General features: G+C 41.2%; 2 protein-coding genes across 2 annotated transcripts in view; one reads left to right on the top strand and one right to left on the bottom strand.

Annotated features, from left to right (window-relative positions):
* PSMA1 (proteasome 20S subunit alpha 1) overlaps window positions 1–21,774 on the top strand; it is a 376,247-nt gene that overhangs the window by 312,948 nt on the left and 41,525 nt on the right. The window lies entirely within an intron of this gene.
* The window catches only part of PDE3B (phosphodiesterase 3B), a 72,035-nt gene that overhangs the window by 24,851 nt on the left and 25,410 nt on the right, over window positions 1–21,774 (bottom strand). The window contains exon 4 of the mRNA XM_083477004.1: window positions 2,625–2,675. Coding sequence (XP_083333130.1) covers window positions 2,625–2,675 — 51 coding nt within the window. The remainder of the gene's footprint in view (window positions 1–2,624; window positions 2,676–21,774) is intronic.

Genomic DNA, 21,774 nt, shown 5'->3' with positions numbered 1-21,774 from the left:
ACACCTTTGGAAGAAATGGCTAAGGAATAAACCCTGCCCAAATTCAGAGTCCCCAAGACTGTTGGGTGGCACATTGTACACCCCATTCCAGCAATTCCTGCAGCCAAACTATTTCCAAATGTTTTGCTCTGCTTTCCTTTGGACCACATCAACAAGGCCTTTTCGTCTGAGCAGCCCAGGACCTCCATACACACTGCCCAAGCTTGTGCCCAAGGGAGGTCACTTTGGTGCTGCTAACTCAGAGGTTTTACTTCACCCCCAGAGGCACACTCCACTGTCTCTTGAGACAGCTGGATGCAAGAAGAGCAAGAAGAGGGAATTTCAACATTTGTTCTAGGTTGTCCTTCCTCCTGTTCCAGGGAGGGAGGAAGAATCAGCCCCATGCTCTATATCTGGGGGGGAAATGAAATTATTTTAAGTAAAGTTCTAGTCTGAAAGATGTATACTGGGATCCTCTCTCTCCCTTCTAAGAAGGTGAGTGTTCACAAAAATGAGTTGTCTGGCTGGTTGCCCAGAGGGAATTTTCATTCACCCCAGGCTCCCAGATGAATGGTTATTTGCTAGCCTGGTCTAAGGCTCTCCAACCCTCTATATTCCTTTTGTCGTTCATTATGTTCTCCTGGATGGAGAAGATGCAGATAGGACTTAATATTCCTTTTTTCTAATGTACGATTATGCCCATTGTAGGCCTGCTTATGTGTATCCCTACATGATCCTGAAACTACAAACTAATGCTTGCCTTGACGTTTGCTTCTGGGGAAAACAAAAGATACAGACTGATTTTTCTTTTAAATCTTAGTACAGTACTAGTTCTGCCTCTTTAAACATTTTAAACATTACATAATTATTATTCTGAAACAGCTGGCCTACGTACATCACCTTAATGCCCTGCCTTATGTGAGTGGGATGACAGTTCTTATTTCAACTGTTTTTCAGGTCTCTGATCAGGATCAAAGGTTGCAGCCAAACCCTGGAATTAGGGACTAATTAACAAGTTTACCTTATTCTGGGCCTATAGTCTATAAATATTCACTCCCATCTTTGTGTTCGAAGTGGGGGGAAAGTAAAATGACACACCAGATATGTGAGTGGATCTCCCAACACACACACACACACATACACACACACACACACACACACACACACACACGGGGTTGGAGACAATTTATTGGATCAGAGATGTGGTCCTGGGTGAGAGGAGTGTAATAACTCCTATAATTTAACGTATTTTATTCCTAGTACATTAATTCCTTGTGAGTTAAATGTAATATCTCTATTGAACAGATGAAAAGCCCACCTGCATCAAATGTTGTGAGAGGCAAGCAGACACTGAATGTAAATAGGCTAGGACAAACCCAGACCTGCCCTAGGAAGCCCAGACTTATCTGGCTATATATCATATACGAATAACCATTTCTAAGTCAGTTTATGCCATCACATCTATTTCATAGCCAAGTTTCCTACAACATACAGCCAAGTCCTGCGTCAGGGGCCTCTAGTACAATTTGCAGAAGCTCTACTCTACTGCCAAGTTAGAAGAGAGACTTTGATTTCTGAGTCAAAACTACTGTCTTTTTGGCATGGATCTTCTGCACCTCCTTAAAATATAGCTTACCTGCTTATTGCTTGGGCAAGTATATGACAAAAGAACTCTCCTGCTCTTTTTATTTGAATGCAAATCTATGCTGCTTTCATGAAAAGCTGCACCTGCTGAAATCCTGCTCAGCTATTAGAGATGTAGGAACCCTGTTCTCTTTTGCATCTGGTAATCCTAGGGGAGATTATAACTTCTCCCATCCCAGATTAATGTCTGCTCTGGATGGGTTTACACACCCTCTGAAGGAGCAAGCACAAAGCTTAGGGGTACTTCTGTATCCATTATTCTCTCTTGAGGCTTGAGTGGCCTCAGTGGCATGGAGTACCTTCCATCAGCTGCACACCTAGCTGCAGGCTTATCTGGACTGGAACAGCCTTGCTTCTGTTGTCTATGTTCTGGTAACCTCTAGGAGAGATAGCTAATGGATGCCAAGTGCAACTGCCAGCTTCCAGTCTCTAACCACTTAGATCTTTGAGGCTGGATGCTAGGCCTAGGTGAAAAAGGGAAGGAGCAACACATTTTCTGGATTGTCAGAAATGTCTGCACATTCTAGAAGAGAGAGAGACAGTAACAGGCAATGTACTTAGAAGAAGAATAACAGAAGAAAGAGATGAGAGTTTTATGAGGATGAGTGCCTGGAAGAGTTGACATAAATAGATCACAAAATGCTTCTACATGAAATAGCAGAGGTGAGAACAGATAAAATGAGAAGGCAAAGCAAATTCAGAGATGCAGTTCAAGCAGCCTTGCCAGAGAAAGTGCAGGAACTATAGCAGTTCAGTTTAGAGGCTCCAGCTACACCTAAGAACCAATGTGAAACTTTTGAAAGTCAGTGTAAAATCACTGTTTAGCGAATCACCACGCCAGTTTCTTGGTTTGGATGGAGCAGTAAACTATGGCTTGCTCAATCCAGGAAGTTATTAATTAACTGGAACACATGAGGGGCGAGAGAGGGGAGGGGGGAGGTATGCTACCCAAAGACTTGATTGTGCAATATCATATACTGGTTATATTTAGATATACTGACCTGATAATGAGGTTTATACCACTGCTTTAAGTCCCAGTCCCAAAGGATCATCTGTAAGACAACAAAACAGGAATTTATAAACAAACAATAAATATTTTGCAAATAGAACACTTGTTACTATCTATTATTTATTTCAAAATGACTAGATTAACAATATAGCATTCAGTTGCTGTAGTTACACTCCAATAAGCATAACCAAGTGAAAAAGGAACTGTATGTAATGCACTTAAGTCTGCTTAGCACAGTTATTGAAACTTAATTATGTGGTAGTAGCAGTAGCAGACGAGATGGTTGGACAGTGTTCTCAAAGCTACCAGCATAAGTTTGACCAAACTGTGGGAGGCAGTGGAAGACAGGAGTGCCTGGCGGGCTCTGGTCCATGGGGTCACGAAGAGTCAGACACGATTAAACAACAAAGCAGTATTATTATTATTCCTCTTCTTGTGAGTTTCCCTATTTAATGTGCCAAACCAAGCTCTCAAGTATTAGAATACAAATTATAGCTATAATTAAGATACTTCTAACCTGTTGGTATTAAAGGGTTAAGAAGCTCTAGTCAAGACGCTCTAATCACTGAGCAGGTGGAGGTCGTTAACCTTCCTGGAATGTGAGTTTGTATAAATAGTCAACTCACTCATGTGTTTGCCTCTCCTTCCCCCTTTCCCCTTTCTTTTGGGGCGTGCTTGCTGAAATGTGTGATTCTTCACCAGGGTTTTTTGTTTTTGTGTAAATAAACCTTTTATTTGAGTTCCAAACCGCTTGCTCCAAGGTTCCTTTATTGAAAAGATGCTGACTCTCCAGCCCTTCTTGAGCCGCTGTGCGAAATGCTCTGCTGTAATGGGACATTGTGGCATCGGAAGCGCACTGGACATATGATTAGCATTAAACTAATTAAAGTTTAATGGGACAGGTTATGGTTGTTTGTACGTCAAGAAGGAGATAAGGAGTGCAGTTCAGAGTGATTTATGCAAGGACTGGAGCAAAGACAGAAGCGGTTGCCGACAACGAAAGCCTTCAAAGCAGCTTGAGTCCTGCAACGTGCCTAGGAAAAGTTTTAAAGAGGCACTGCGCAGTTTGTACTCGCTGGAAGACGTCTTATTCCTCGAGGAGCCACCTCAGAAGCTGGGAGACAGTCTACAGGTCTGTGAGTATCGTTCCTAAGCCCCAGGGAGGATGGCAGAGTCCCAGGAAAGTTTTACTGTCCCCTTTACGCGACTCAATGGGAAAAATTGGCAAGATTGGAAGGCTAGAGTAAGGGTTTGGTTGCAAGCAAAAGAGTTGTGGAGTTGTACTGAAGCACCGCCTTTACAGGCAGCTGCAGACGCGTCTGCAGAAGACAAAGCAGCAGCGGCAGCTTCTCAGAAACGCGACAGGAAAGCCCAAGGTCTACTAGTTTTGGCAGTGGGACCAGAGCAAATGCCTTATGTTTCTGAGTTAAAGAACACGCATGAGGTCTGGACGGTTCTGCAGCGGCTAAATTCCAGAAACACTGCGGGGGCCAAGATCCATGCTACAAGATGTTTGTTTGATTTACGTCTCCAACCGGGAGCGTGTGTGAAAGAACATATTGCCAAAATGGTGTCTGCCTTTAATCAACTAAGACAGCTGGGCATTCTTTTCTCTATGGAGCAGCAGTCATACATATTGTTGTCTTCTCTTGATAAAAGCTATGAGAATCTAGCTTTAACTTTGGAAGCTATGCCTTCATCTGAATTAACCCTTGAATACATTTCTTCTCGACTTGCTGATGAACAGGATAAAAGGCAAAGAGAAAGAGGTTTGTCTTCAAAGGGGAGTTATGCTGTGCCTAAGAGTGGGGATGCTGAGTTTGAGAACACAGTAAATGCTTTTGCAGCTAGACACTGTTTTCGCTGTGGTTCCTCTTCCCATTTAATCAGGAATTGTACACGTGAACCTGGTCAAGACAGCACCAAGGCTGTTACCCCTAGTTACCAGACAAGGAGTTCCAGGGGACGTCGAAGAAGAGGAGCAGGTCGTGGCTACTCCCACAGCACACAGCACATGGCTTCAGCAATGGCGTTGATGCAAGGGCGTGGCCAAGGCAAAAAGCTACGCTGGTTGATCGACAGTGGTGCATCTCACCACCTGGTGGCGCCATCTAGTGTCCGTTTGCAGAATTGCAGACATTTGCAAACCCTTAAAGTTGTGACAATGGCAGATTCAACTAAACGTTCCTTAGAGACCGTAGGCACAGTGTTTTTGAAGTGTTTGCAAACAGAAATTGATGCCTATGTGCTAAAGGGAATGAAGGGGTGTATTTTGTCTGTGTCAGAACTTGATAGAAATGGGTTTAAAACTGTGTTTGAAAATGGGGTTTGCACTATTTCAAAGAATAACGTATCTCTTTTGCAGGTGAAATGCAGAAATGGGTTATATTATTTTGAGACAAGTCCAGATGAAGTTGAACAGGTTCATGCTGGTTGTGTGAACTCACCTACCCATAATTCTTGTGTTCATTTATGGCACCGCCGTTTGGGACATATTAATTTTCAGTATGTTAAAAGACAACCTGAATTATCAGAAGGGTGCAAATTGAACAAATGTGCTAAGTATTTGGATTGTACTGCATGCAAAAGGGCAAAGGTTCATAGATGCAGCTATCCCAGGTCAAATAGGAAATCTGACAAAGTATTCCAACTTGTGCATATGGACCTATGTGGCCCAATGCCTGTTGCTAGCATGGGAGGTTCGAGGTATGCACTGTGTCTTTCAGATGACAAAACAAAGGTTACATGGTTTTTTCCTCTCAAAACAAAAGCAGATACTGCAGAAACAGTTAAAAATTGGGTTCATGCAGTAGAACTTGAATTCGGTACTAGAGTACTTGCTTTTCAGACAGACAGAGGGTCAGAATTTACCGGGTCTGTGTTGCAGAATTTCTTTAAGAAAAAGGGAATTAAGCATCGTCTGTCTACACCTTATTCCCCCCAAGAAGGAGGCGTGGCCGAACGTAAAAACAGGGTTCTGCAAGAGTTGGCAAACTCTATGTTGTTTGATGCTAAACTTCCTCAAAGTTACTGGGCGGAAGCCTGGAAGACGGCTACTCATGTTCTGAACCGAGTATATAATTCGGTAATTGGTACTACGCCATATTTTGCTTTATATGGGAAGAAGCCCAAAGTTAATTACTTTCGGGTGTTTGGATCTCAAGCCTCTGTACTTATCCCAAAAGCGTTAAGGAAAAAGGGAGGTCCAAGGGCTAGGAAACTCATCTTTTGTGGGTACGAGCCACACGCCAAATCTTGGAGGTTCGTGAACCCAGATGGGGATACTACAAGAGTGGTCCTCAGTAGGAGCGCTGAATTTTGTGAGCAATCCGGATGGACTCACTTACATGCTAACCCTGACATTTTGAGAGATGATTTGGGCATTTATGCTGAGAAAGAAAGTCCAGAGGGTGATGAGCCAGAAGGGGACGGTGTACATGGTTCAGATGCAGATTCTGACCAGGCACAAGGTTCTTCTCCTAAGGTAGAAAAGCCAGAATCTAAGAGTGTTCCAACATCGCCAGTCAGTAGGCCTAGCAGACAGCAAAAGCGAAGCAGGTCGCCTGCAACACCAAGCCCAAGGGAGGTATCTAAACGGAGGTCTTTATCCCTAGAGGCACGTCCAGACATAAAGTCTGAGACAGATTCTGACAGCCAACGGTCAGAGGGGGCACAAGAGGAGCAATTGCGCAGGTCAACACGTGCCACAAAGGGCAAGCCGCCAGAGCGGTTTAAGGTGACAAGTGTATACGTAAATATGGCACAGTGTGAGCCAGATAGCTATATAGAGGTACAACAGCTTCCAAGCTCAGAAGCTGTAAAGTGGCAGGAAGCAATGGAAAAAGAGATGGCTTCAATGAAGTCTCTCGGTGTGTTTACAAGTACAGAGCTTCCAAAAGGGCAACAAGCTGTAGGTTGTCGATGGGTATATCGTTTAAAGCCCACAACTACTGAGGAGTTGCAATATAAAGCCCGACTAGTTGCAAAAGGGTTTTTGCAGCGCAAAGGAGTTCACTATTCTCAAATTTATGCCCCTACTTCAAGATCGGAGTCATTAAGAATGCTTTTAGCCTCTTCAGCTAAGAAGGGAAATAAGCTGTTTCATTTTGATGTCAATGTGGCTTATTTAAATGCAGACTTACAGGAGGAAGTCTATATGACGCCACCACCAGGTTTTGAAGGAGACAAGCCAAACCAGGTCTGGCGCCTACACAAATCCATTTATGGGTTGAAACAGTCCGCCCGTAATTGGAATTCCTGCTTAAACGATGCTCTAGAGAGCATGGGGTTCAGAAAGAGCGCAGCAGATGCGTGTCTTTATCTAAAAGGCTCGGGATGTGAACAAGAAGCAGTCTTGATATTTGTTGACGATTTATTATACAGTGGAAAGGACGATAAACTTGCACAACAATTTGCCACAAAGCTTGGAGAAAGGTTTCAGATAAAATCACTAGGCAATGTATCTGTTTATCTAGGAGTTAAAATTCAGCAAGATGAAGATGGGAACTATTGGCTCAGCCAAGAAGCTAAGATCCAGCAGTTGCTGGAAAGGTTTAAAATGGACAACTGTGCTGGTGTTAAAACCCCAATGGAGTTAAGTTACACAAAGGATGCTCAAACTGAGCAACAGGCAGAGTTCTGTAATCCCGGGGTTTACCAGTCAGCGATAGGCAGTCTACTCCACATTGCACAGTGGACTCGGCCCGATATAACATATGCTGTCAACATGCTGTGTAGACAAGCTGAAAAACCATCAATGCATGCTTGGCAAGGAGTAAAAAGAGTTTTAAGGTATCTCCAAACTACCAAAAGGTTTCGCTTAAAACTATCAGCAGAGGGCAGCACACAACTTGAATGTTGGGCTGACAGCAGTTGGGCAGATGCTGGACCAGATAGAAAATCAGTGTCCGGAATGGCGATAAAATTTGGAAATGCACTAATTGGTTGGAGATCAAGAAAACAATCACTTATAGCTTTAAGTTCAACTGAATCTGAGTTCAATGCATTATCAGATGTATGTAGAGAACTGGAATTTTATAAGCAACTGGTACAAGAATTGTTTGGAGAATGTTCCCTACCTATCAGAGTGTGGGAAGACAATCAACCTTGTATTAAACTAGCTAAATCAGGTCAATTCAAGGCACACACAAAACATTTGGATATCCGTTATCAAAATGTATGCCAAAGTGTAAAACAAGGTTTAATTGAACTAAAGTATTGTCCAAGCCAAGAAAATCTCGCAGACGGTTTTACAAAAGCTTTGAGACCGCAATCTCATAAATGTTTCTGTTCAGGTTTAAATTTGAATTAAGGTTGGTACAGCTCAGTGTTACGAGCGAGAGGGGGTGTTGGTATTAAAGGGTTAAGAAGCTCTAGTCAAGACGCTCTAATCACTGAGCAGGTGGAGGTCGTTAACCTTCCTGGAATGTGAGTTTGTATAAATAGTCAACTCACTCATGTGTTTGCCTCTCCTTCCCCCTTTCCCCTTTCTTTTGGGGCGTGCTTGCTGAAATGTGTGATTCTTCACCAGGGTTTTTTGTTTTTGTGTAAATAAACCTTTTATTTGAGTTCCAAACCGCTTGCTCCAAGGTTCCTTTATTGAAAAGATGCTGACTCTCCAGCCCTTCTTGAGCCGCTGTGCGAAATGCTCTGCTGTAATGGGACATTGTGGCATCGGAAGCGCACCGACATATGATTAGCATTAAACTAATTAAAGTTTAATGGGACATAACCCATCAAAAGATACAGGCCTCAATTTAGCAAGAGGCAATTACCTTAGGACACTTCCAAGAAGCTGCTGCATGAGGAAGGAAAATCCCCTGCATCCGGCAGCCCTGGGAAGAGAATCCAAGCACTGTGCTCATAAAGTTCCCTCATCTATTTGCCCATACTGAAGGAAACAGTCCAGAATGTCTTCCTCAAACCGGATAAAGGAAAACTACCTAAATCGACGCAAACAGCTCCTTTCAAACTTCTGCTGCATGGATTATTTTATTTCATATAATACTTAATTAAAATTCCAAACTATATTAAAAATTACAGTATAAATTGTTGACAAAAATGTCAACATTGGTACACTTGGATTTTAAAAAAATATTTAGTGCTAATAATCACTAGTCAGGTGAAGAGAATATATATCACTTTAAGATACAAGTCATTCCACTATGATTTAGCCTAGACAAGTTAAGAGACGGCTCAAATCCAAATGAAGGAAAACTCTAGTTGAATGTAACTGAACACTGGTGAGGGCTCATCATCATGCCTACCTAGTGGCAGTGAAGGCAGCAAATAAGGCAAATAAGGCATACTGCCTCCAATGCATTCTCATTTGAGTTGTCCAACAGTGCCTTTCCAGGTATTGTGGAACCTTTTATAGTCTGGCCTGAAGGAGATGACAGAACAGATGGTAGCTCCCTGTGACTTGTTTGTAAAGCTTTTTGAGGATCAAATTGCTTGCATCCACTGGGACCCTGACTCCACTGTTACAGCAGATGAATCTTGAGAGGTGCCCAGAGCACTGTCTAGTCCTGTTATGTTGGATGAGTTTCAATTAGTAAGGCTCAAGGATGTGTTCAGAAATATTCTTTTAACATTTTACAACATTCCACAAGGTGGCACTCAAATCTAAAATCTCAAGAGAAGCATTTTTTAATGCAGAGCAGCAGAGGCAAATTGCAGATTCAATGCACAGTACTGAGTATCATTCACTATTGTAAGATTGGTAAAGGACCCCCCCAAGACGGTTACGTCCAGTCAAAGGCGACCATGGGGTTGCGGTGCTCATCTCGCTTTCAGGCCAAGGGAGCCGGCGTTTGTCCACAGCCAGCTTTCCGGGTCATGTGGCCAGCATGACTAAACCACTTCTGGCGCAATGGAACACCGTGACAGAAACCAGAGCGCATGGAAACGCTGTTTACCTTCCCGCCACAGCAGTATCTATTCATTTACATGCACTGGTCTGCTTTTGAACTGCTAGGTAGGCAGGAGCTGGGACAGAGCAAAAGGAGCTCATCCCATTGTGCGGATTCGAACCACCAACCTTCTGATCAGCAAGTCCAAGAGACTGCCTTTGACTGTATGGAAAGAATTTTAATTTTTTTGCTTATAGATACTGAGCAAGATACAAATAGGTCCAGCAAAGTTGCATGCCATTCAGCAAAATTTTTGCTCCTTCTACCTCCTTCATACAAATTAATAATATGGACTCCATGCCAATGAAGATTACACGGGAACAAAGCCCTGAGATATTTTGATGAAGGGTGGTATATAATTCTAATAAAATAAATAAATAAATAAATAAAAGCAAGGTCCCTTGTCACCATTATTGTTTGTTGGAATCTGTACCAGAGGCATTAAGATCCAATCCACTTCATGTGGCAGCCCTGCAAAAGTCTTGCAGAAGAACATTTAAAGAAAAGATGCTGAGGCTGCTGCTGACCTGAGTGAGCTGAAATACTAATAGGCGGAGTAAAATGCAAACATGCATAGATTAAGGAAATACAGGCTTTAAGCCATCAAGCTGACTTTGGAACCTTTTTCCCTAAGGAAAAGGGTGGAAAGAAAGTGTGTCATGGAGAGCCAGTTTAACTTAACGATGACCAGTGATTTTGTCTTCCATTGCTGGAGGATGCTACAACCCATTTGAGGACATCTCTCTGCCATCAGTGAACTTCATTATCAAAGGCACTTGGTACAAGTGTGAAGTTGTAGCACTCTAGATCAGTGAAATGTCAGAGATGAGACCTCAGCCCTCTGTAAGGTCTTCCATGTGTGCTAGATTACTTGGGGAAAGGGGAGGCCTAGCAGCAACCACAAATAATGGGGACTCTCCCACAGACAATTTGGGGGGGGGACACTGGGAGGCACACCCTGTTTGCACAAATGCAAACGCTTGCACAGGGCTTGCACTGACAGAACTTGTTAGTTGAATCCTGCCCTTTTTCCTCAACAGGGTCACAATTTAAGAAAATAAAATGGTCTGGGAGATAAAAGGGACAATAACAATTACATTATAAACTTCTTTAAACTAAAAAATAAGTCTAAATGTCTACTTCTTAAGTGATACTGCAAAGGAGGCTGAGCTGGGCAGAGAGCAGAGCTCTCAGGTGTGGTGGTATCTCTGGAGCTCTGCCCAAGAGGTAGATGAATTTCTCACTCTTAGGTCCTGGAATGCCTCTCTCTAGCAGTCAAGGTAAAGGTAAAGAGACCCCTGACGGTTAAGTCCAGCCGTGAACGACTCTGGGGTTGCGGCACTCATCTCGCTTTACAGGCCGAGGGAACCGGCGTTTGTCTGCTCCGCAGATAGTTTTTCTAGGTCATGTGGCTAGCATGGCTAAGCTGCTTCTGGTGCAACAGAACACCAACACCAGAGCAGTGCACAAAAACGCTGTTTACCTTCCCGCTGGAGCGGTACCTATTAATCTACTTACACTTTTTGTTGTGCTTTCGAACTGCTAGGTTGGCAGGAGCTGGAACCGAGCAACGGGAGCTCACCCGGTTGCGGGGATTCGAACTGCCGACCCTTTGATTGGCAAGCCCAGGGCTCAGTGGTTTAGACCACAGCGCCACACGTGTACCACCAACTATTTCCCTATTTTGTTCTCCCTGACCTCTTAGCACACCAATTAGTAGTCATTTGTTCCTAATTTAATTTGTATTCTCTTCTGAATTTCACTGGTGTAGGATATGTATTCTGAATGTTACAGAGGGTCTTTTAAAAAAAGATTTAGTATATACGAGTAGTTATGTATGAGGAGGCATGTGACAGGGAAGAGAGGCAAAAACTTTAAAACTGTTCTATGTATAGTTACTCAAAATGAGGGATGGGGGAAGAATTTGCTTTTTCCACTTTTCACAACAGTACAACCCAATCAGATGCTCCCAAACTTCCTTGAAGATTGGAATGCAACTCCCAGTTGAATGAAACACTTTTCTAGATTTTAACACAGTTTTGGTGCACACATAAATTTTTATTTTACATAAAATACACGCATAAAATGCCTATTTTTGGATTAATGAACTGAAAGCATATTTTATGTTAACAGTACAATCAAAATGCATACAATACAATTAAGGAACCCTTGAGTATTTACAAGAATGAAGTGCGACAGAATTAGGCTGCTCAGTTCATCCCTACTCAAAGGTGACATATAGTTTAGATGTGTTACCCAATAACTATAATTCCTCAAGGCTGCTGTCTACATACAACTAAATATTTGGAAATGGTTCAGATCTGAAATACTCAACTGAAGATTTGAGCAGCATTTGCTCCACTGAGATAAATCACATTCTAAATTAGAGTAAAAATGTCATCTAAAATGTGGTATAGCTGACTTACCGGCCCATAGGGCGCACTTATTTTGGGGGGGGGGGAATAAAGGGGGGGGAAATCCCCCCCGAGCCCCAAAGAGCAAAGAAGCCATGACAGCGAGCGGGATGGATCCCGCTAGCTGTCTTGGCTTCGTTTTTAGCCTCGGGGCTGGGGGTCCGGGAGCGAAGGCGAGGTTGTGCTTGCGGGGCTGGGGGCGGGGGAAGCCCGAGCTTCCCCCGACCCCAGCCCCCAGAACAGGTCCGGGAGCGATGGTGAGGTTGTGCTCAACCTCGCCATCGCTCCCGGAGCTTGCTGCTATCCGAAGCCTGGGGAGCACAGCGCTGTAGCCCGCTGCGCACCCCGGGCTTAGGGCAACTCCAACCGGGCGCCGCAGGCTTACAGATAGCTGCCCTAAGCCGCGCACAGTGCCGCGCTCCCCGGGCTTCGGGCTGCAGGCAGCTATCCGCAAGGCTTCGGAGCCCGCGGGAGTTGCACTGACCCCTCTCGCTCTCCAGGCTTCAGCGAAAGCCTGCATTCGCCCCATAGGACGCACACACATTTCCCCTTCATTTTTGGAGGGGAAAAAGTGTGTCCTATAGGGCGAAAAATACGGTAAGTATGTTTGAAAATAGGTACTAAAACCAGAGACATGAAGTTATGGTGAATGTATCTAGTAAAATAACAGATGGATCATATACATTTTTTCACAAATAAGGCAATACCTGCAAGATAAGAATGAGTTTGTAACATTAACAATGTGGAACCCTAATAATAACCTGATTGTTATTAGCAGATCAAATAAGCTAGCATTTTAAAATGTAAAAAGTATGTGCTATGAAAAACACAGATAAAAGTATTTTGCTACATTATTTTTTCCATCTTCAAGACTAGGAATAGTTTGGGTATTTTATTGATTAAAACATGATTTGTACTTGCTAGCAGCATCTGTTTGACACTGGTTAGGCACTAACTCAGTAAATAAATATTTCCATAGCAACTTAGCACAAAATTAACTAAACAAAGATACTAACACCATAGCAACTTGAAATCAGAAATCTTTTTCAATATTCTTTTGAGGAGAAGAAGAGAGGCAGCAAGAAGATTGTTTTATTGTTAGCCATATTTTATGAAGAATTTCTATCTTTTAAAGACACAAAGCTTTTAAGCTACTATGAAATATTTCCTTCTCTAGCTTTTATGCCATGCATAGTTGCAAAGGAAAAAGGTACAGTGTTGGGTCTGACAGTTGTCCCGCCATTTCTGCAAAGACAAACTATATGTTGGGCAATTCCAGAAACTGGCTAAAATTATTTTAATTGTCTGACCTATTGTAAGTAAGTAAGACTGGCTGGTGAACTGGTATTTTATGAACTGGAACACTACTTCCATTTGTTCTAGAAACAAAAGGATGGGAATCAATAGCAAAGAAGTAGCATTGTTTTCAGATAAAGTTACCCTGAGATAGAGGAAATAAGCTCAAATGTGTCTATGATGGATTTTAGAAACAGTAAATATCTTCATGCATTGTGTAGACAGGGAAATTGGGGGGGGGGGCTGTAAGGAAAACCTTTATATTTGAAGAAATGAAGGCTCAGCCTTTGTGTTTTTCTCCTTCTCTGGAGGCTTGTTTGCAACCAGAAACTTGCTAAACAGGTGAAAGAGGGTCACTTGAACATCTCCCACATTCCATCTACCAGTTGTAGGCAAGGATGGATGGCTTCCTTCCCTCTGCACATTTTACTGTCTAGCTTGATAAAGAGTTCTGGGAACTCAAAAGCTTACATTCCATTTTGTAACATTTTGGTTGGCCTAATAAAGAAGATACTGCTTCAGTAAGGATTTTGGAATTTCTAACAGAAACGGCTGCCTCCTAGTGCTCAGAAGCAGGAAAGCATACAGACTGATTATAGCTCCTGAAAGGGTTCTAAATGTAACTAAGTGTATGTTAAGTGATTCTGTCACTACCATTAATGAAATGCAGATTCAAAATTCTTTTAAAAAAGCATTGCTGAAACAGTAGCAATGTTTATGTTTACAGATTTTTTAAATTTTTAACAGAAGCAGGTCATCTAAGCAAAAGAGATGCCAATGGTGCAGTCTGGGAAAGAAGCCATATACAACGGTATATCAAAAAAAGCATTAATAGATCACCCAACAATACCCAAATTATGCAAACATTTTAGGTCTGGGGCTCCAGACAGGATCTGGATATTATGACACTATCTGAAGAGACTCTGTAAACAAAAATGAACTGGAGAGAGATAAAAAGACTGTTCTTCTAGAAATAACACTTATAAAAATAACAGCTGAAGGGGAGTCTCAAGAAAATTGATTAAATAATTAAATAAAATTAGAAACTTAGAAAACATACATACTTCCTTTTCTCTAACATGCACAGACACAACGTATAGATATCACCCTCCCTCCATTACACACATACCATAAATATACCTCTCCTTCTCTTACACAAATCACACATGCATACCTCTCTCAATCAATCGCACACACTACTTTAGGAACCCCAACCCCAATTTAGAAAAGCTCTTCCCTGGGGCACCCACCACAAGGTCCACCTTGCTGGTTAACAATAGTATCCTGAGTGTACAGCATGCTGTTCCTTCCTTCCTCCACTTTTTTTTAAAAGTAAGCCTCAGAATAGGGAAGAAGAGGTGGCTTGGCAGAGATGCCGGTACTGCATTCGGGAGAGGTCTACCAGAAAAAAATGCCCTGGATTTGACAATGTTTAATAATTTCAAAAGATGGATTTATAAAATAGCCACTTTTATGGGGGGGGTGTATTTTGTTTGTTAGAAAAGAAAGTCATAAATTATCTATGGATGATAGGGCTCTGAATGTTAAAACCACAACACTTGGGAGCCTGCATCGTTTACTCCATGTGTCAAAGCCTGCATCACTTACTCCAAGTGGCATTGACTAGTAGTCCACCAATACAGAAAAAAATCAAACATGTTAATTTCCCCTGGAATTGAAAATTTCAAGCCGTCTCCACAGCTGTGTGCTGAAGGCATTTCTCCCATTGCTTGCCCTCTCAATAACAATCTTAAAACCACAGTAATTTTCTGTCACTATCTCACCAAGCGTGAAAACTATTTTCATATTTAAAGTGGACAACTCTATGATTCTCTGACCCATATATTGAAGGAAAAGGTACTGAATGTAAAATTACAAATACCCACAGATGAAAACATAACTGTCGGCGGACAGATTGATTCACACACTATAAAGCACAAATAAATTCTTCCTTTCCCAACCTCCTGAAAAATTGCTTTGCAATAATGTAAAAAAAATCTGGGTGGAAAAAGATTTAATTTCAACCAGACCCTTCTGTAAATTTCATAACTGGTTCCAATAAAAATGTGGAATAACAATATTGGTGGTGATGAGAAGGGAATTTATGGAATGGTACAGAAATAGGAGAGCATGAGAAAGTAGGAGGGTGGCAGAAAAAAGGGAAAGAGAGCTGGGAAACACAGAAAAATATAGAATGACAAACAGCAGTCAATTTAAGGCTGCTATTCTATGAACCTCTAAGGTTGCAATTCTATACCTGGAAGTAAGTCCCACTGAATTTAAAGGTGCTAATTTCTGAGTATATATGTGCAGAATTGCAATGTTAGGAAGCATGTATTTCAATTAAAATATTATAACTGCTGGCACATTTTTAAAAACAAACAAACAAACAAACAAACAAACATGAAATGTCATGTGTTGGGGAAAAAATAATGCAACTGAAGAAATCTTTTACAATGACATCAGAGATGAGCTACAATTTCATAAATGAAGCCCATGTTTTAACAACACAGAGCCGAAATCAGGATGATGGTCAAATGCTGGTTGGCTCATAATTAGAATCCTTAGGATACAGTCCCATGACTCCATGAAGATGAAGAAATCTATTGAGACAGAAGCTTTGTCTGAAATGCTCATGTTACAAAGATTTATAATGGATAAGTTTTTTTTTTAAAGGACTACATTCTTTCCTAATGTCATACAATAGCCAAATGTGAAACTTGTAATACTTTTGTCTCTTTCCAGATTAATTAGATTTCTGGATTTCTTTACATAACCCTAACAGCTCTACTAAAAAAAACAGCGTCTAAGCATTTACCAGACTCATTTGCTTGATCAGGTGACATTAATCAGCTCTAGACAAATCACAGGACCATGTAAAGAATGAAGTTTCTCATTTCAAAAGGCTATCTGGAACAAGAGGTGAACTGAAACCAGATCTGTAGTAGCTAGCCATTTACTGAATGATGTGGCTTCATAATGATTAAAACCTATCGAAATTAGCTCACTAAGCCTACTGAAAACGCAACTGAAAGCAAGGAAAGACAGTGTTTGAAGGACAGCAAGTTTTTTCAGATGTCAAGTTATAATGTATGGTATTTCTTTCCTGGTTTCACTCATAACAGTTTTGGTATTTGTCTAAGATTCTTCTTTTTTTTAATGTGACAAGCATGTTTTAAAATTCCATACAACTGCAGAAGTGTTTCTGTAGTAAAGGAAGTGGCCTTTTCAGTATCATTATAAAGACAGAACATGGTTTCATCACAAAAAAGCAGCAGCACCATGTAAAGATCAAAGAGCGGTAATGCGGGAGAAGGCTTTCTCTGTGGTGGCCCCAAGTTGTGGAAGGTTCTCCCTTTCGAGGAGCATCTGGCACATCTTTCAATGCTTTTCCGCAGCGGATCAAGACACATTTTTTGGTCAATGTCTTTGAAGGGGGAGGATGAGATCTGGAAGTCTCCGATTGCCCACTCAAAGAGTATCTCAAATTCCTCTTTGTCAGTTTATAGTACAGTAAGCCCGCAACCGTGCACATTTAACTTGTGTGCATTCAGCTTTACACACATGGCAATCAATCAATCAATCAATCAATCAATCAATCAGGGATGGAAAGGGGGCAGGGTTTTGGGGGAAATGACTTTGGCAATCCTACCCGTCATTGAACCCTATGGGTTTTGACTATACAGGCTTTTGTATATTATAGGTATTTACAATGTGCATGCACTTAGTTATTTGGTGTATTTACTGTGCGCTCTTGAGATTTAATAATGCTTAATTTAAATCAATAAATAAAGTTGAACTAGCAAAAAATGTTTGTTTCCAAAATTCTATTTCATTTAACAATGAGAGACTGAGAGAGAAACATACTCAAATATTATCCACCCCCCCCAAAAAAAAAGTAGAAAGTGTCACTACTCAGCATGACAAGTTGCAGGAGCAGATCTAGTCAGTCTCCACAGATAATCACCCAAGCTTTCTGGTACACCTCCAGCTGACACCAGCAGTTTCTTAGAAACTTTCAATGCAAAATTTCTATTTGTACAAATGAAAGAAGAGTCAGATTTGGCTACAGTTTGGTGAAAAAAATACAAAAACATGAATACTTTAAAAGCTTTTTCCTAAGTAGTTAAACTATGTTTAAATGTTTCACAGCAACTTTTTAAATATTAATAATACAAAGAACTAGGTCTCCATTTTCTAAGTCTTTTTTTAAAAAAAACCAACCAAAACCAGCCATTTTCTTTTAGCTCTTCATTTACCATTTATTGAAAAAACAGCAATACTTGTTATAGTGCTGGGTCTGAACAACTTCCACATATACACACTCTTCCTCCAACAAAGACAGGTTCTGTAGAGTGAAGTAACTACTACATCAGCCCAGTAGCAATTAGCCAAGCCAGCTTCAGTGGAACACACCAAAGAGAACCAGCTGTTGAAACTCTCCTATCCCAACACTGATTCAGCAAGGTAAGAAACCTAAGTAGCTTGGGAAACATACATCAAAGTAGCACAAGTGCACCACAGATAGTGGAGGCTTATGGCTACTTCTTCACACAGCACACAGTTAAAGTATGAAACTTGCTTCCACAGGAGGTACTGATGTCACCAACTGAGAAGGCTTTAAAAGAGGATTGGAGGAAAAGGGTATCAATGGCAACTAGCCATGATAGCTATGCTCTGTCTCCACAGTCAGCACAGTAATGCTTCTAAATACCAGATGCTGGAAACCAAAGAGCAGTGTGCTCTTGTGCACAGGTCCGACAGCTTGTGTTTCCTTACAGGTTTCTGGTTGGTCGCTGTGAGAACAGGATGCCAGACTAGATAGGCTACTGGCCTGATCTAGCAGACTCGTCTTATGGCAAAGTTCTCTTTTATAGCAGGGACCTTGAATCTGGATTCATCAGTTCCATTATCAATGTAAGCAGAGTGCTTCCTAGATAGGCCATCTTTAGTTTTCTTCCATCATTCTGAACATAGGATGTGCTGGTGGAAAAAGAAGTCCTGTTTCTATACTTACTACTTCTGTACCTACGCAAAAACGATTAGTTTTTCAGTTGTAACATTTGCCCACATGCTACAGTACAGCTGGGTGGTTCAGACAAATTCAAACTTATGCTACATACAACCTTATAAGTTCAAATAAGTAGATATTTATGTCAAGACTGCAATCCTAGACACATTTACTAGGCAGTAAGCACCTCGCTACGCAGTGGGATTTTGCATAAAGATATATGTAATTGCACCATCAGACTATGAATTTGCATTTTAAAAATGCAAATATGGTCTTTCCCATTTTCATACCATAGCAATGTATAATTTATTTCAACATGAAAAATGTATCAAACTATATGCAAATTAGAACTAGTAACAATATGTATTTTCAATATAGCATTTTAAACTGCTTTTTAATTTTTTTATGGTTTCAACAAAAAGTCTTAATAATTGATCTAAAAACAGATCAGAAAAAAACCTTTTCGTTAATAAATTAATAACTTAGTTTTCATTATTAATGGATATAAAATTCTATTATGTTTTAATATTTATTTTATTACCATTTCCCACAAAAGCTATATCTTCAGAACTGCAACAGTACCATCAGCCTTTTCTTTATTACAGTCAAGTTCAGCTTACTACACTATCAAAAATAAAAGCACTGTAAGCTAATTGCTGGGTGGAATGACGCAAACAGTTTCCTAGACAACAGCCCATACTGGAGTGCCAGCCCTAGCATTTCCTCATCTGTTTGCACTCACACCAGCAGTCTGACAGTAAAGTCACTACATCCTGTTTTACTCAAAAGACACTGAAATGCAGAATTTAACCCCTGACTATCATTTTAAAAGTTCTCATAGATTCTTTCATACCAGTATTTTGATGTTCCTATTTATTTTTTCATTACATCAAATTTAAACCTTTCTTCAAAACATAACTAAACAAAACTATGCATATATTTGAAAAGACATCTCTAACCACAAGAACAAGTGTGAAAATATGGAAAAGAAATATCTACTGGGAGACAAAGAAAATTAAATAATTTTAAAGTTAACACAAACCAATGACTACAAATTTGCTCTAAATTATAAATAAAACTTCCTCTAAAGGAAATAATTGCTATTGCTAGAAGAGGGGTCTTTCCCTCACATTGTAATGGCTCATACCCCTAACCTCCTCTTTTCAGTCTTTACCTAGTACCTCTTGCATGCACATCTAAGTTTAATAAATAACAAAATGAGTCACATTTTAGTGGAAATAAGCATAAAAATCAAATATATATGTGATACCCAGCTGATGCCATTTGAAGTCATTAATAAACAGTTTGACTGCAAGAAATGACTCCAGGTAACCAGAAAGTCAACCATTCACAAAAGTGTGTTCTTTCTGTTTTGCAAATCAAAACTGACTAACATAGGTACTGGAGAGCAAGCAAGTTAAAAAAAAAAAATCAAGCCCATACATACATACCTCACTATCTACAAGAGGTAAGACTTGTTAAACATCTATGACTGCTAACTGAGTTGTAAGGCAGCAGGGGCTTGAAAAATATACAATATGACACTGCAGAGTAGCAATTTCAGTTGTAGCACTATCCAGTTTCACAGGATTGTAAAATTTACTGATCGGAGTAAGCATAAACCTGCTACCTGCTTTTCACATATGTGCATGTCCTGATACACTTGGAGAATATATTCTCTCTTCCATGTGACAGCCCTTGAGAAATTTGTAAATGGCTATCATATCTCCTCTCAGTCTCCTCTTTTCCAAGCTAAACATACCCATTTCCTTCAACTGATCCTCATAATACTTGGTTTCCAGACCCTTGGTCATTTTGGTTGCCCTCTTCTGCACACGTTCCAGTTTTTCAACATCCATAGAATTATAGAATCATAGAGTTGGAAGAGACCACAAGGGCCATCGAGTCCAACCCCCTGCCAAGCAGGAAACACCATCAGAGCACTCCTGACATATGGTTGTCAAACCTCTGCTTAAAGACCTCCAAAGAAGGAGACTCCACCACACTCCTTGGCAGCAAATTCCACTGGCGAACAGCTCTTACTGTCAGGAAGTTCTTCCTAATGTTTAGGTGGAATCTTCTTTGTTGTAGTTTGGATCCATTGCTCCGTGTCCGCTTCTCTGGAGCAGCAGAAAACAACCTTTCTCCCTCCTCTATGTGACATCCTTTTATATATTTGAACATGGCTATCATATCACCCCTTAACCTCCTCTTCTCCAGGTTAAACATGCCCAGCTCCCTTAGCCGTTCCTCATAAGGCATCGTTTCCAGGCCTTTGACCATTTTGGTTGCCCTCCTCTGGACATGTTCCAGTTTGTCAGTGTCCTTCTTGAACTGTGGTGCCCAGAACTGGACACAGTACTCCAGGTGAGGTCTGACCAGAGCAGAATACAGTGGTGCTATTACTTCCCTTGATCTAGATGCTATACCCCTATTGATGCAGCCCACAATTGCATTGGCTTTTTTAGCTGCCGCGTCACACTGTTGGCTCATGTCAAGTTTGTGGTCAACCAAGACTCCTAGATCCTTTTCACATGTACTGCTCTCAAGCCAGGTGTCACCCATCTTGTATTTGTGCCTCTCATTTTTTTTGCCCAAGTGCAATACTTTACATTTCTCCCTGTTAAAATTCATCTTGTTTGTTTTGGCCCAGTTCTCTAATCTGTCAAGGTCGTTTTGAAGTGTGATCCTGTCCTCTGGGGTGTTAGCCACCCCTCCCAGTTTGGTGTCATCTGCAAATTTGATCAGGATGCCCTTGAGTCCATCATCCAAGTCGTTGATAAAGATGTTGAATAAGACCGGGCCCAAGACAGAACCCTGTGGCACCCCACTAGTCACTCTTCTCCAGGATGAAGAGGAACCATTGATGAGCACCTTTGGGTTCGGTCAGTCAGCCAGTTACAAATCCACTGCGTGGTAGCATAGTCAAAACCGCATTTTACCAGCTTCTTTACAAGAATATCATGGGGCACCTTGTCAAATGCCTTGCTGAAATCAAGGTAGGCTACATCCACTGCGTTCCCTTCATCTACCAGGCTTGTAATTCTGTCAAAAAACAAGATCAGGTTAGTCTGACATGACTTATTTTTCAGAAATCCATGCTGACTATTGGTGATCACAGCATTCCTTTCTAGGTGCTCACAGACTGTTTGCTTAATGATCTGCTCCAGAATCTTCCCTGGTATTGATGTCAGACTGACTGGGCGGTAATTATTTGGGTCTTCTCTTTTCCCCTTTTTGAAAATAGGGACAACATTTGCCCTCCTCCAGTCTGCCGGGACTTCGTCTGTTCTCCAGGAATTCTCAAAGATGACTGCCAGTGGTTCTGAGATCACATCTGCCAGTTCTTTTAATACTCTTTGATGCAGTTCATCTGGCCCTGGAGACTTGAATACATCTAGACTAGCCAAGTATTCTTGTACTATCTCCTTAGTTATTCTGGGCTGTGTTTCCTCTGCTGAATCATTTGCTCCAAATTCTTCAGGTTGGGCATTGTTTTCTTTAGCGGAG

This window comes from Podarcis liolepis, assembly GCF_965112155.1.
Source record: "Podarcis liolepis genome assembly, chromosome: 1".
In the NCBI taxonomy this organism is placed as follows: domain Eukaryota; kingdom Metazoa; phylum Chordata; class Lepidosauria; order Squamata; family Lacertidae; genus Podarcis; species Podarcis liolepis.
This window is presented reverse-complemented; position numbering and strand designations above follow the sequence as displayed.